Source organism: Haliotis asinina, chromosome 3 (genome assembly GCF_037392515.1).
Source record: "Haliotis asinina isolate JCU_RB_2024 chromosome 3, JCU_Hal_asi_v2, whole genome shotgun sequence".
NCBI classification, from domain to species: Eukaryota; Metazoa; Mollusca; class Gastropoda; order Lepetellida; family Haliotidae; genus Haliotis; species Haliotis asinina.
In genome coordinates, this window is record NC_090282.1 from 68340231 (window position 1) to 68356470 (window position 16240).

General features: G+C 39.6%; 1 protein-coding gene across 1 annotated transcript; it reads right to left on the reverse strand.

Moving 5' to 3' along the window:
- Window positions 1–14424: 14424 nt before the first annotated feature.
- Window positions 14425–15279, reverse strand: LOC137278988 (uncharacterized protein RP689-like). The gene has a single exon (XM_067811478.1). The coding sequence runs from the start codon at window positions 15277–15279 to the stop codon at window positions 14425–14427; it is 855 nt and encodes a 284-aa protein (XP_067667579.1).
- Window positions 15280–16240: the final 961 nt, after the last annotated feature.

Consider the following 16240-nt stretch of genomic DNA (forward strand, 5'->3'; position numbering starts at 1 on the left):
TGCCGATACGCTTTCTTTATGGCTAATATGCTAATATGCCCGATAGGCGTTAATTTCAAATTGCAGTATTTGAAACTGGGCATTGCATACTGTCATTAGCAGCAGGCGGGCAGACATATAGGAGTCAATAAACCAAACATTGAGTTTTTCCTGTGACAGAGTTTGCTTATCACCAAGATTAAACTTCTGCTCAGGAGCTCATACTCCGAGCAGGCTCCCTGAACCTACTCACTGCGCATGCGTTATGAACTGTTGAAACCACTTTTTTCCCCAGTACTGAGTGAAAATTAGTGAATCGTATGAACTCCTATTTCGCGGTCTTTTTTTCATCGCGGTTTTTTCAACTTTATAGATTGAATTGACATTTTTGATTATTTGTTTCGGTAAGTGTATACCGAAAGGTATCAGAATCTGCAAAGTTGTGTTTTACGTTGCATGTGACCTTTGAGATACAGCCTAGTTCATATTCAACACCTTATTACATTCGCTGAGTGTTGTGACAACTGAAAACCTACACGCAGAAGATAAGTTACCTATTCTCTCACTTCAGTTAAAAATAAGTCAAACAAGTGTTATTAGTGTCGGTATTAGTACAGTAGGTTTTTAGTACAGTAGATTTGTAATACGATTTCAAGTCGGCATGTTATAGCTTACTGGCTTCAATTCTCGGTACAGCGCGAAGAAAGACTAACTTCTATCGCTAAAAATTTCCACAAACATATTTAACGTTTATGAGTGGAATATACCATCAGGTGAAAGGTGTTTGCTAGTAATAGTTATAGTTTTATAACGTTTACAAAAATGTTATTGTCTATTTGAGGTATGTGAAAAATATGACATACCGCCGATCTGTTCTGATCCGCCATTGAAATACTACAAGGTGTTGTTTGAGTGTTTCTAATTATTCCCTTAAAACTTCTTTCAAATGCTTTAGGTGAAAGGTATTTGCAAATAACAGTTTCATACATTTAAACAAATGTTAGGGTGTATTTGAATTGAGATGTGAGAAAAATGTGACATATCGCCTATCCGTACTGACACACCATTGTTAAGTACTACAGAACATCGTTTGAGTGTTTCTAGTTATTTTTCTAAAAACGTCTTTCACACACACCTTTAATCTTTATGAGGGGAATATACCACCAGGTGAAAGGTGTTTGCAAGTAATAGTGATCGTGCCACAATTTTCCCAAAAAATTAGGATGTATTTCAGATGTGTGAAAGATATGACATATCGCGATTCTAGGAGTATTCCCAGATTGGCTCCCTGGCCTATTACGCAATAACCAAATTCAGGGTCCACACCGGAACAACTCGGTGGGTTTGGGCCAGAGTGGGACAACTTATTACCTGTCAAAACAAAGAGTTGATCCACTGATGTGAGTAGAAAACAGCAGTAACAATCTGCTACTGTGACTAGAAGGAGACTACTGACGCTGTTGTCTGAGTACATAGTGAAAGTCTCATTACTATTTATGGTTTGTGTAATAATTCTCTTTAATTTTAATGTTGTTAGCTGGTGGTCTGCCTTCTCAGTTTGTTGCGGAGGACATTTGTATCTTTATTTGTGAATGTGTGTGTTTTTCCTGCCTTGTATTTTTGCTATAAGCAGACTTCTAGGTGAAAGTTGGTCATATCAACCATGGATCGGGTAAACAAAATGGACTTGATATTTTGATGGAGGTCATATATACAGGTATAGGTCATATATGTCAGGTATATGTCAGGTAAAACAAACAGAAACTAAATAAAGTAAAATAAAAACACTCTTGGTTTGTTGTGCTTCTTTTTCATCTTGGTACTCTGGGGTCTTTTACAGCATCACATCCGCGTAATTAGATGTTTGAGAGTTATATTTCTAAAATTTATTTCTTTCTTGTTGATCTTAGCTTTTGACAGAACTGTAAAGAAATTCATCGCCAGTGCCTGGTGAATTGCAAAGCTGACACGTCGCAACTCGATATGCTAGAGCCCACTGAGCAGAAGTGCTCCCTTCTCGGATTCCATACTTACACCCTGTATGCCGCTAGAAGGCGTGTGTATCAAGAACTTTCAGGACTACAAAGCATAAGTCTTTATCGCGTAGTAAAAGTAAATGAGTGCCTCCAGGAGTACCATATCGAAAAAATGTCATTGCCGGCAATAAGGCCGGAATGCTTCCCCATTGAGTTGGCTTGTAAGTATGTTTTTTGTTCCACAATATTCCAGCAATATCATGGCACCTATGTTGGGAATCAAACCCAGACCCTCGTCGTGACTAGCGAACGCTTTAACCACAGGGCTACCTCCTTCTCCACTGAACGTGATAGGGAACGACGTCATAGTAATTAAACAAGAAAGACTCCCTCAAATCGCCAAATTGTGAGTTCCGTACGTCGAATATTTAAAAACTACGTGACGGAAAACACAAGTCTGATCTATCAACTTCAAAATTCTAACCTCGATTTTCCAAGGAACATGAAATCCAATTATTATGAATCAGGATTTGTGCAGAATTTCTGCCAATGTAACATCATTCACAACAATATATTGCTGGCATGGAAATATGGAGTATGGATTGTCTATTTGACTGATGTCTATCCTGTTATTCAATATCGAGTAGGGATCGTCTATCTGACTGATGTCTATCCTGTTATTCAGTGTGGAGTAGGGGTCGTCTATCTGACTGATGTCTATCCTGTTATTCAGTGTGGAGTAGGGGTCGTCTATCTGACTGATGTCTATCCTGTTATTCAGTATCGAGTAGGGATCGTTTATCTGACTGATGTCTATCCTGTTATTCAGTGTGGAGTAGGGGTCGTCTATCTGACTGATGTCTATCCTGTTATTCAGTATCGAGTAGGGATCGTTTATCTGACTGATGTCTATCCTGTTATTCAGTGTGGAGTAGGGGTCGTCTATCTGACTGATGTCTATCCTGTTATTCAGTATCGAGTAGGGATCGTCTATCTGACTGATGTCTATCCTGCTTTTCAGTATCGAGTAGGGATCGTCTATCTGACTGATGTCTATCCTGTTATTCAGTATCGAGTAGGGATCGTCTATCTGACTGATGTCTATCCTGTTATTTAACATAGAGTAGCGATCGTCTATCTGACTGATGTCTATCCTGTTATTCAACATAGAGTAGGGTTGTCTATCTGACTGATGTCTATCCTGTTATTCAACATAGAGTAGGGTCGTCTATCTGACTGATGTCTATCCTGTTATTCAACATAGAGTAGGGTCATCTATCTGACTGATGTCTATCCAGTTATTTAACATAGAGTAGCGATCGTCTATCTGACTGATGTCTATCCTGTTATTCAACATAGAGTAGGGTTGTCTATCTGACTGATGTCTATCCTGTTATTCAGTGTAGAGTAGGGGTCGTCTATCAGACTGATGTCTATCCTGTTATTCAGTATCGAGTAGGGATCGTCTATCTGACTGATGTCTATCCTGCTTTTCAGTATCGAGTAGGGATCGTCTATCTGACTGATGTCTATCCTGTTATTCAGTGTGGAGTAGGGGTCGTCTATCTGACTGATGTCTATCCTGTTATTCAGTATCGAGTAGGGATCGTCTATCTGACTGATGTCTATCCTGCTTTTCAGTATCGAGTAGGGATCGTCTATCTGACTGATGTCTATCCTGTTATTCAGTATCGAGTAGGGATCGTCTATCTGACTGATGTCTATCCTGTTATTCAGTATCGAGTAGGGATCGTCTATCTGACTGATGTCTGTCCTGTTATTCAGTATCAAGTAGCGATCTTCTATCTGACTGATGTCTATCCTGTTATTCAGTATCAAGTAGGGATCGTCTATCTGACTGATGTCTATCCTGTTATTCAACATAGAGTAGGGTCGTCTATCTGACTGATGTCTATCCTGTTATTCAACATAGAGTAGGGTCATCTATCTGACTGTTGTCTATCCAGTTATTTAACATAGAGTAGCGATCGTCTATCTGACTGATGTCTATCCTGTTATTCAACATAGAGTAGGGTTGTCTATCTGACTGATGTCTATCCTGTTATTCAACATAGAGTAGGGTCATCTATCTGACTGATGTCTATCCAGTTATTTAACATAGAGTAGCGATCGTCTATCTGACTGATGTCTATCCTGTTATTCAACATAGAGTAGGGTTGTCTATCTGACTGATGTCTATCCTGTTATTCAACATAGAGTAGGTCGTCTATCTGACTGATGTCTATACTGTTATTCAGTATCGAGTAGGGGTCGTCTATCAGACTGATGTCTATCCTGTTATTCAATATCGAGTAGGGTTGTCTATCTGACTGATGTCTATCCTGTTATTCAACATAGAGTAGGTCGTCTATCTGACTGATGTCTATACTGTTATTCAGTATCGAGTAGGGGTCGTCTATCTGACTGATGTCTATCCTGTTATTCAACATAGAGTAGGGTTGTCTATCTGACTGATGTCTATCCTGTTATTCAACATAGAGTAGGTCGTCTATCTGACTGATGTCTATACTGTTATTCAGTATCGAGTAGGGGTCGTCTATCAGACTGATGTCTATCCTGTTATTCAATATCGAGTAGTGATCGTCCATGCTGTTATTCAGTATCGAGTAGCGATCGTCTATCTGACTGATGTCTGTCCTGTTTTTTAATATCGTGTAGCGATCGTCTATCTGACTGATGTCTATCCTGTTATTCAGTATCGAGTACGGATCGTCTATCTGACTGATGTCTATCCTGTTATTCAATATCGTCGTGCGATCGTCTATCTGACTGATGTCTATCCTGTTATTCAGTATCGAGTAGCGATCCTCTACCATGTATGGCATTACTTGATTGTTTAAGAAAAACCATGAAACTACATACATGAGCATATTGAAAGTACAAAGAACATGTAACAATAACTGGGTTGCATAATGGGAAGCATATAGATCAGGGCCTAGGTTTTTGCAGCTGTCTTAGCGCTAAGATAGTCGTACGTTAATGTTTCGCCAGAAGTGCTTGCCGCAGCTGAATGCCATGCCTCAGTGTGAACAAATCATGATAAATGTACTACAGTCTCAAGATCCACGTGTTATTAAATCAATTGCTCTGTTTTTGAAACACATGTTTAAGCATTATTCTTGAAATTAACTCGTGACATTGTAAAATATTGTATCTGTCAATTGTATTGTAGGACGTTAGGTCCACATTACCGAATACATATGTCTGTATGTATGTCTGTCTGTTAACGTATGGCACATACGACTATCTTAGCGCTAAGAGAGCTTCAAAAATCTCTGCCTGGTGGGAATGGTGGGAGATTTAGGCACGTACACGTGCTTTTCTTAACATAGAGACTCCCATGGGCCCAAAATGAATGTACAACTGTCATTCTATTTCTGGTGAACATGAGGGCGTGTTTTGGTGATATTACATGCGCTCTTAGACATTTGTTTAAGAATTATAAGCAAAAGTATCTAAGCGTTGAGAAACAATATATGCATGTATAACAAATCAACTTCGATCTTTAACCCCGGGCTTACATTTCACGTCTCGGGGATATTTCAGTCGGACGTTTCTGGTTTTCTACATTTTTATTCAGCGTATATATTTCCAAATTCCAGGAGGCCTATGGCAGCAAGGTAACACGAATGTTCAGTTTTGTGAAAAAAAACCAAAACACTCTCTTCAAAGTGAAGCACACTTTCCACACGCTCAATATAGACTCTTTTAAAGGTCCATTTATCATGCGCATTACTCCATGCACAATGCATGCTCGAAGCACCCAATCAAATCTGATTATTATTACCCCGATTTAACCCAAGCAGCCTGTTAGGCGTTAAAATGTTATTGGTTACATGACGTATTCCATCAGGTACCCACTTTCTGCTGGGTGAACAGATGCAATTTTGAACAAATTCACTTGGCTACGGTGAGATCACATGTGTTATGTGCCTTGTTGTGGGGCAGGACTGAAATCCTAGAAACTCTCAGGAGTCAAGCTGACAAACACGGTCACCCATCCAAGGAACTCTTCAGCAAAGGTCTTCGGTCTGACTGTCAAAAGGACCTTAAATATCACAGATGTGGCCTAAATGGGCCATAGGACGGTAGGAATCATGCCCTTTACGGTGATAAATTCAAAGATATGACGGCTCTCGGTATATTCTGGTCTTGCTGTGGTGATTGTACGTGCGCGTCTAACAGTTTCAGGGAATGTTTCTAAACAATATGACCATATCTGAATGTAACTGAACAACATTGACATTGGGCTTATATTTCAAATCTCTGGGAATATTTTACTGTAACTTTTGTTTGATCATTTTATTTTTGCCAGCTAATTTATTTTTAAAAGGTTACACGAATGTTCAGTTCGAAAAATATTTAAAAGTAATTTTTTGATGTATGGTTTTTGGATTTAATGTAGCTGTATTTTGTATGAATTTTATCTGCACAATCAAAAAAAGCAAATCCCATTTGTGATTGTCATATCCTTTTCAGAAATATACTTGGAAATGAAAGACGAACATTTGGTAATAATTACGCCAGAATACGTCTTCAACAAGTGTGTTCTTCCTTAATTCCTGTATTAATTCCTTAAAATAAATAAGCAAAAACCAAAAAAAACAAACAAACAAACAAACAAACAACAACAAAAAAACAGCAATGAAATGCATGAGTACCCCGGTGATATTGAGTAGCATTGGAATTAAACAGGAATGGAGTTATCGTTCCTGTTTCAAGTAGTTCTTGTGTTCCTACGCCAGTATGTAATCCTTCCAGAGGGGCACGAGTCTTCTTGGAGTTGACGGAAAGGGGCGAGCGTTGACGAATGAGTCATTATTCGGTTTGTCCCCGAGCAACACGGGTTGGTCACGAATGCCACTATCAGTTATGACTTGTGTGCACTGTGGTCAAATTGTCGAGAAGCCAGACCCCACAAAATGGTGAAATGTGGTGCAGTGTTAGATATCGAACTAGATGTGATTCTACACAATCAGGAATTATTTAGCTTTGCTATGAAGCCGTTCGTCATCAGATGCCGTGTGTGACAACCGTTCAGGGGCCCTTTCAAGGTTCAGCATGTCATGCCACTTATCGCAATGTTATAACAGAAACTGAATGGTTCAATTTAATTACTCTTTAATAACCGATTTGGACTGACCCATTTTCATTGCAATAGTAGTTTTGGAATGCTCAGATCATGATTTAAAATTGTGGACAATAGTATTACCTATACATATACTCATAGCAAGAATATGTTGGTAAGGTCAAAGGTCAATTTCAATAGAGCATTTGAAAAAAAAAAGAAAATGAATCAAAGTTTACAAATTAAAGGTAATTTGTATTGAAACTATATTTTTCTCATAGAATTATTAACCATATATATGTTTAGTTGGCACTGTACAGTACAAGGGGTGAGTGAGTGAGTGAGTGAGTGAGTATGGTATGCCGCTTTGTAGCAATATTCCAGAATATCACGGCGGGGAAACCAGATATGGCGTTTCACACTGTACGCCTATGAGGAATCGAGCTCGGGTCGTCAGAGTGACGAACGGACGCTTTAACCGTTAGTCTTTATCCATTAGTCTCTAACCGTTAGTCTTTAACCGTTCGTATCAATTCGTATCTATTGTTTCTAATATTCAGCAGTCCATGCTTGCCATAAAATGTCGTAAGACACATGTCATTAGTTCCCAGTTGCGCAGATCGATGCTCATGCTGTTGATCACTTTTCATTTGTCTGGTCCAGACTCGATTATTTACAGACCGCTCCCATATAGCTGGAATATTTCTGAGTGCGGCGTAAAACAAAATTCACCCATTCACCACTGTTCCTCATAGTCATAGTGTATTGTCAGTTGATATTTTAGTCAATATCAACCGTGTCAAGATTACAGGAGCATGTTTCAGGTCGACACCTACATGCTGAAGTACACAACAGGGTCAGCCTCTTGCAGCTACACCCACAGGCGCTCGTGTCATTGCGAGGATTAAAGATGTTTTAAACATGCAAATGTTGAGATGAGCCCCGACTTGGAACGCTTCACAGTACAGTATATCTAGACATATTGTACTGTGAAGCGTTTCAATTTGGGGGTCATCTCAAACATTTCATGTTATAAAAAAATATATGCTTTAATCCTCGCAATGGCACGAGCGCCTGTGGCTGCACCTCGTGTTCTTGACTTTAACATGCACATGAATCAAGCTGAAACGTCCACCCGGAAGCCTGTTTTGTTTGTTACGAGGGAGGAGTGCAGAGAAAGGCACAGCCAGGTGTTTGAGAAGCAAGTGCACAAGTACCCAGAAAATTATATGTTCATTAACCTGTGCTGTGCTGTCCCCATGCTTCCTCGCACATCTTGCTGTCCCTTTCTGTGCACTCCTCGCTCGTAACAAATAGTGAACTGTGTCAGTATTTTAAATGATAGTGTGTTAAAGAACTTTTTTATTTCAAGGAAAAAAATTCTGCAAAAACCTCTCTGAGTTGGTATGATGTTCTGATTATGATCAGCGTTTTGTTGAGTATGTTATGTTTATTAGTTTGCGAGTGGTTAATAAATGTATGCATGGTCAGTCTCGTCAAATGGATTGTAGGTCATTCCAAGTGTTATTATAGACGTCACAATATATGTGGCCAGAATCAGTTGGTCTCTGCAGAAGTCGTACCTTAGAGAGGGAATTGTCTAGTTACATTTTATCACTATCAGCTATTTAGTACAGATGTCCGTATAGGCGTAAGCAGATGCTTGAGAGTTAGATTTTTGCGTTAAAGACTTGGAATCGTATATATAGATATATTGACAGCAGTGAGTGACCTCGCTTAGATAGATACGAAAAGACCAACTGTCGTTCATTTCACGATTTCAGTATGTCGCATGACTACGTGGTCACTCAAACAGAAAGTTAATGAACTGACAATAGTTAGCGCATCCTCGAATTGGCCCTCCTGAACGATTATCTTCATCAGCTGGTGAACGTGAACAATACAACGCCATTCCTAAAATATTGACAGACATTGCCCAGATGAACTCTACCAAATCAGCTGTAGTAAACTGCATTGTTCCAGCATGCATTATGGCGCCACCAGCTGTGATCAACGTGTTTTAAATGAAGGACGCTCTGCTTGCCCAGATCTATAGATTGATTTTCCAAAATCCGAATACTAATATTACTAGGAGATAAGATTTGTTTTCAACATGTGTTTCCCTCCTTGTAACAGCCACTTTATCTCTGCATCCTCGGGTCCAGTGGGCTTTCTCATACTCCAAACTGTCTGTCCAACCCTTTCTGCAATGCAATAGTCCAAAAATGACACTAACACTGGTTCTGAATATTGGAGCTCAGTGGGGCTAATTCAGTGTAAACGGAGTTATTCATTGCATTCAGGGCCTTGCGCATTGAATACGGTGCTAGGATACTGTGACTGTGAATGGAACACTGGATAGGTGGATATGCTTATTGGTTTTTCAAGATCATTCCAATATTTCTGATTTAATCTCAGACTATGAACCTGTTGAAGGTCCAGTATTCAACTTGCACGCTGTGTATGACATTTGGTTAGGTTTACGTGTGTTTGTTGATTGTTTGTTGTGGCATGTTTATGGGCTGGGCAATGGAAGAGGTTATCCATATAAGCAGGATAAATTGATTATTTCCCGACAAACACAGAAATAGCAAATACAATGACCCATGGTTTGTGGTGACTTGACTTTGCGTGTGTTTGGGCAAACTGTGCTATCCGTTCCCGCAAGCACACTTCAAATGAAGATGGATGTCTCCTTGACATCTTGTTCTCCTTTTTTGTGAAATACCACACAGCTATACAACCTAATCACCATATTTAATCATGGTTTAATCTTTATATAGTTTCCACTGTAAACTGATCAACATTTATTTAGGATAGTGAATATCTGATTTTATGGAAAAATGAAAAACTCAATCAAAGCACGTTGTATGTACGAATATTTTCCAATTATCCGTTGTTTACAGGAAACAGAGAAACTAAGGGAGGTACCTGTTCAAGGCGTTAATCCGTTGGTACGTCTCCAGGCCTCCAGAAAACCTGCAGCGTTGCTCAAAATACGAAAGCAATACATTTGAAAACAAGTATACCTCAAAGAACGTTGAAAGTATAACAACAATGTTTGTAAGTACATGCACCTGTCAGCAAATGAAGATTTGAGCAGCTTTCTATTACGTCTACAGATATCTTGCTGTTGACCGAAAGCAGGAATCATGAGACTCAAGAACTGTGTTGTATGATGCACGAATGAGGAAGATGTCACAAATTGTAATGTCGCATGAACAGAGTAAGTAACAACATGTTCCATAACTATCAAACCACAATGTTAATGACAGCATTAAAGTCTGTAACATATACTGAACAGAAAAAAACCCGCTTGTTTCGAAAAATATAAATCTCAAAACAAGCGTTCATGTTTATGTCTCCTGTTAAAAACTTGACAAAGAAACCAAGTTTGCGTTTCTTTTGCTGTTCAGTATATGTAACTTTTTCTTCCACTCACATCTGTCTAATGTGACAATTGATTGAAGCGAAGTGATTAAGGTGGTGACTTATTTAAATAAGTCATGCATGGCAATGCTTTGCTCAAACAGGCCTTCACGTGCATGAGCCATGAAGCATTCAGCGTATGTGAATAACGCAATGTGAACATCAGTTTGTCTGTGACAATTTTGTTTCAATACTGGTAGCATAAGCATATAAAAAGTGTTCACATACATGCCCGTGATATCCGGAATGATGCAAATGTTTTTCAGGCCACGAAGACACTTAAAAAAATAAATTTACAAATGTTTCCCCGCCTAAGAAAATATTCATATTTCGAACCCTAGTAAACTTAGAAAAGAAACTGTATCATTTATTACAATCAAAACTGGAATATTGGAAATACTGTGTGATTAAGCATTTCGGCTGCTGTATATGTCTGAAAACTATGGCCAGATTTACATACTAATGACAAAGATGTAAATACAGAGTTGAGTGTTTGTTTATTTCAAAACCTTCGTAAGCGTGTGCAAATTTGACAGCTAAATGATACATAGCTTTCAAACGTTGTTCATATTGCTACAGTATGAGTGAGTGAGTGAATGAGTTTTGTTTTACGCCGCACTCAGCAATATTCCAGCTATATGGCAGCGGGCTGTAAATAATCGAGTCTGGACCAGACAATCCAGTGACCAACAACATGAGCATCCATCTGCGCAATTGGGAACCGATGACATGTGTCAATCAAGTCAGCGAGCCTGACAATCCGATCCCGTTACTCACCTCTTACGACAAGCATAGTCGCCTTTTTATGGCAAGCATGGGTTGCTGAAGGCCTATTCTACCCAGGGACCTTCAAGGGTCTGATCCAGCATGAAACGTTCATTTTCCAGCGTAAGAAACTTTGGGAGATACGGTTCCTTCGTGTGGTAGTTGGACTGTAGTTTTGTGCCCTAGTTCGGCATATATCTGCAATTTCCCATAGTCATGAAAACTTTGCTGTACACTAATTCGGCTTTTATCTGCAAATTCCCCATTCTCTTCCCACAGGGGTTACTTGTCATATCTTCCTACGAACCTCTGTTCTAATACGACCCTTTCATGGTGCGAGTGTTCAAGAGTCGTGATTGGAGGGAATCAGATTTAGTAGTGCAATCAGCGACCTTGTTTCAAAAGTGATCGTTCGCAATATCTCGGTAAAACTAGAACCTCTTCCCGAGCGCGATATTCAAGGTTTTGTTCTAGACAGAACTCAGTCATGTCATGTTTGTTTCTCCACATTGCTCGCATTTATCAAGTTGAATCTAGGTCGATGTAACATGTGTTCTGACTTGACAGAAAAAAGGGAGATAAATCTGCTGCCATTTTTTTGCTGCTAGAGAATTGTATGAGAATCGCGAAATATGGCCGTATTAGAACAGAGGTTACGTAGGAAGATATGACAAGTAACCACTGTGGGAAGAGAATGCAAATTCCCATGTTCATGAAAACTCTGCAGTACACTAATTCGGCTCTTATCTTCAAATCCCCATGTTCATGAAAATTCTGCAGTACACTAATTCGGCTCTTATCTTCAAATGCCCATGTTCATGAAAACTCTGCAGTACACTAATTCGGCTCTTATCTTCAAATGCCCATGTTCATGAAAACTCTGCAGTACACTAGTTCGGCTCTTATCTTCAAATCCCCATGTTCATGAAAACTCTGCAGTACACAAATTCGGCTCATATCTTCAAATCCCCATGTTCATGAAAATTCTGCAGTACACTAATTCGGCTCTTATCTTCAAATCCCCATGTTCATGAAAACTCTGCAGTACACTAATTCGGCTCTTATCTTCAAATCCCCATGTTCATGAAAACTCTGCAGTACACTAATTCGGCTCTTATCTTCAAATCCCCATGTTCATGAAAACTCTGCAGTACACTAATTCGGCTCTTATCTTCAAATCCCCATGTTCATGAAAACTCTGCAGTACACTAATTCGGCTCTTATCTTCAAATCCCCATGTTCATGAAAACTCTGCAGTACACTAATTCGGCTCTTATCTTCAAATCCCCATGTTCATGAAAACTCTGCAGTACACTAATTCGGCTCATATCTTCAAATCCCCATGTTCATGAAAACTCTGCAGTACACTAATTCGGCTCTTATCTGCAAATCCCCATGTTCATGAAAACTCTGCAGTACACTAATTCGGCTCATATCTTCAAATCCCCATGTTCATGAAAACTCTGCAGTACACTAATTCGGCTCATATCTTCAAATCCCCATGTTCATGAAAACTCTGCAGTACACTAATTCGGCTCTTATCTTCAAATCCCCATGTTCATGAAAACTCTGCAGTACACTAATTCGGCTCATATCTTCAAATCCCCATGTTCATGAAAACTCTGCAGTACACTAATTCGGCTCTTATCTTCAAATCCCCATGTTCATGAAAACTCTGCAGTACACTAATTCGGCTCTTATCTTCAAATCCCCATGTTCATGAAAACTCTGCAGTACACTAATTCGGCTCTTATCTTCAAATGCCCATGTTCATGAAAACTCTGCAGTACACTAATTCGGCTCTTATCTTCAAATCCCCATGTTCATGCAAACTCTGCAGTACACTAATTCGGCTCATATCTTCAAATCCCCATGTTCATGAAAACTCTGCAGTACACTAATTCGGCTCTTATCTTCAAATCCCCATGTTCATGAAAACTCTGCAGTGCACTAATTCGGTTCTTATCTTCAAATCCCCATGTTCATGAAAACTCTGCAGTACACTAATTCGGCTCTTATCTTCAAATCCCCATGTTCATGAAAACTCTGCAGTACACTAATTCGGCTCTTATCTTCAAATCCCCATGTTCATGAAAACTCTGCAGTACACTAATTCGGTTCTTATCTTCAAATGCCCATGTTCATGAAAACTCTGCAGTACACTAATTCGGCTCATATCTTCAAATCCCCATGTTCATGAAAACTCTGCAGTACACTAATTCGGCTCTTATCTTCAAATCCCCATGTTCATGAAAACTCTGCAGTACACTAATTCGGCTCTTATCTTCAAATCCCCATGTTCATGAAAACTCTGCAATACACTAATTCGGCTCTTATCTTCAAATCCCCATGTTCATGAAAACTCTGCAGTACACTAGTTCGGCTCATATCTTCAAATCCCCATGTTCATGAAAACTCTGCAGTACACTAATTCGGCTCTTATCTTCAAATCCCCATGTTCATGAAAACTCTGCAGTACACTAATTCGGCTCATATCTTCAAATCCCCATGTTCATGCAAACTCTGCAGTACACTAATTCGGCTCTTATCTTCAAATCCCCATGTTCATGAAAACTCTGCAGTACACTAATTCGGCTCTTATCTTCAAATCCCCATGTTCATGAAAACTCTGCAGTACACTAATTCGGCTCTTATCTTCAAATCCCCATGTTCATGAAAACTCTGCAGTACACTAGTTCGGCTCATATCTTCAAATCCCCATGTTCATGAAAACTCTGCAGTACACTAATTCGGCTCTTATCTTCAAATCCCCATGTTCATGAAAACTCTGCAGTACACTAATTCGGCTCATATCTTCAAATCCCCATGTTCATGAAAACTCTGCAGTACACTAATTCGGCTCTTATCTTCAAATCCCCATGTTCATGAAAACTCTGCAGTACACTAATTCGGCTCATATCTTCAAATCCCCATGTTCATGCAAACTCTGCAGTACACTAATTCGGCTCTTATCTTCAAATCCCCATGTTCATGAAAACTCTGCAGTACACTAATTCGGCTCTTATCTTCAAATCCCCATGTTCATGAAAACTCTGCAGTACACTAATTCGGCTCTTATCTGCAAATCCCCATGTTCATGAAAACTCTGCAGTACACTAGTTCGGCACTTATCTTCAAATCCCTGTGGTCATGTAAACTCTTATGTGTCGTAGTTAGGCACTTATCCTACTGTGCTGTTTCATGCTCCCTCTCCTTAGCCATAAGGAGTAAATGATCCTCTAGTATCTCAACTGTTTTGTTTCCTTCCTTCACCCTACGGACAAACGGAAACCGATCCCTAAGAAGATGGCATGGGAGTGTTGTTACATAATTACACGAAATGTGTACTTCCCTCTTGTGGTCGAACGAATTGGCCTTGCACATATCGATATCATACGTTACTCTCAAAAACTCAAGAGTGTTTCTTGGAGCTGGCAGTGTCATGGCCATGAATGGCCGAGTGCTTAAAGGAAACACGTCCTTTGTGTTGAACTTCTTATACTCCTCTCTAGCATCCTGAATATATGTTGGATATTCATAATAAAAGAATATATCTAGATAGGGCCACTTCCAAGGCTTCAGCCCAGCCTCTGAGGAATTGGCTTGATAAAACTTCCAGCTGGATGAGCCTTCAGTATACTCATACCTTGGGGCTAAGGACTCCAGTGCTTTCAGCAACACTTCCTTGTCGGCGTACCTGACTATGATGTCAATGTCGTCGTCCCAAGGAATCATCCCGTGGTGGGAGTAAGATCCCAAAAGCGAACCCGCGTACAAGAAATATGTAATGTTCGACCCGGCTTTGTCATGAAACACTCTCATCAAATTTCTGAATTGTTCTCTCTCGTCTTCCGTAATTCTTTCAAAAAATAAAGACCTTGCCTTATTTTGAACAAAGTTTTCTCCTAGTATGATATCTGACAGTCTGGAAAGATTTTCTGGGAGAGTGCATTTGTTAAATTTAGTCTGCGGGTAGGTGAGATACGCTAGTAGAAATAGGACGAGAAGGAGAAATAGCTTTCTGGGCAGCTTTGAAGACATGAGGCTGTGGTTTCTGAAAAAAAGATTGTGTGCATTACAAAACAAATACCTCACTGAACAAATCTATGATTAAATGATACTAGAGAGGTTTTCATCATTCCGTCTTCAAATAAATGAGCAAGCGAGCACGTGTTCAAGACTCTATGGCTACAATCAGGGCACAACGCTACATATAGCGCACATCGCTACATACAGGACACATCGATACATAAAGGGCACATACAAGGCTCATAGACGCTCAAATCTTCCACACAGCACACACCACCACTCATAGTACACACGACCACACACAGCATGCACACACACAGGGCATACGCCACCACACACAGGGCATACGCCACCAAACACAGGACATACAGCACACACACACACACACACACACACACAGGACATACACCACTACACACAGGACATACACGGCCACACACTGGGTATACATACCGCCATACACAGGGCATACACAACCACACACGGCATACACCACAACAAGTTCTGCTTTTAATATCTTTAGCATAATCATTCGAAATAGATGTGTTTACAGGAGTGCAAACCGTGACAATATCGCGTGGACAATGTACTGGGCAAAAATAGCTAGGGATATATGTAAAGTTTGAAATTATGAATAATGACCTATTCATTCATTGAAACACTGATGCAATATCAATCATAAAAACAGAAAAATCCCTAACTTATGTTGTCCAGTATGTTTTATGAAAAACGTCACATACCATTATTTTTTTTTCCTTTTTCCTTACTGATGTACACACAATATCTGTACTCTTGTTGAAAGTTTACTATGTTTCTATTTCATTTGCAGCTTTGGTCGTCAATTGCACAATCTTCCCGTCTAACAGAACTGCTGGTAATTGTTACCATCCATTGTTGATTTTGACGAGAGTTATAACATTTTTTTACATGTGTTGATTTGTATTTTTACGGGTAAAGCGGTATTTTTTTATGA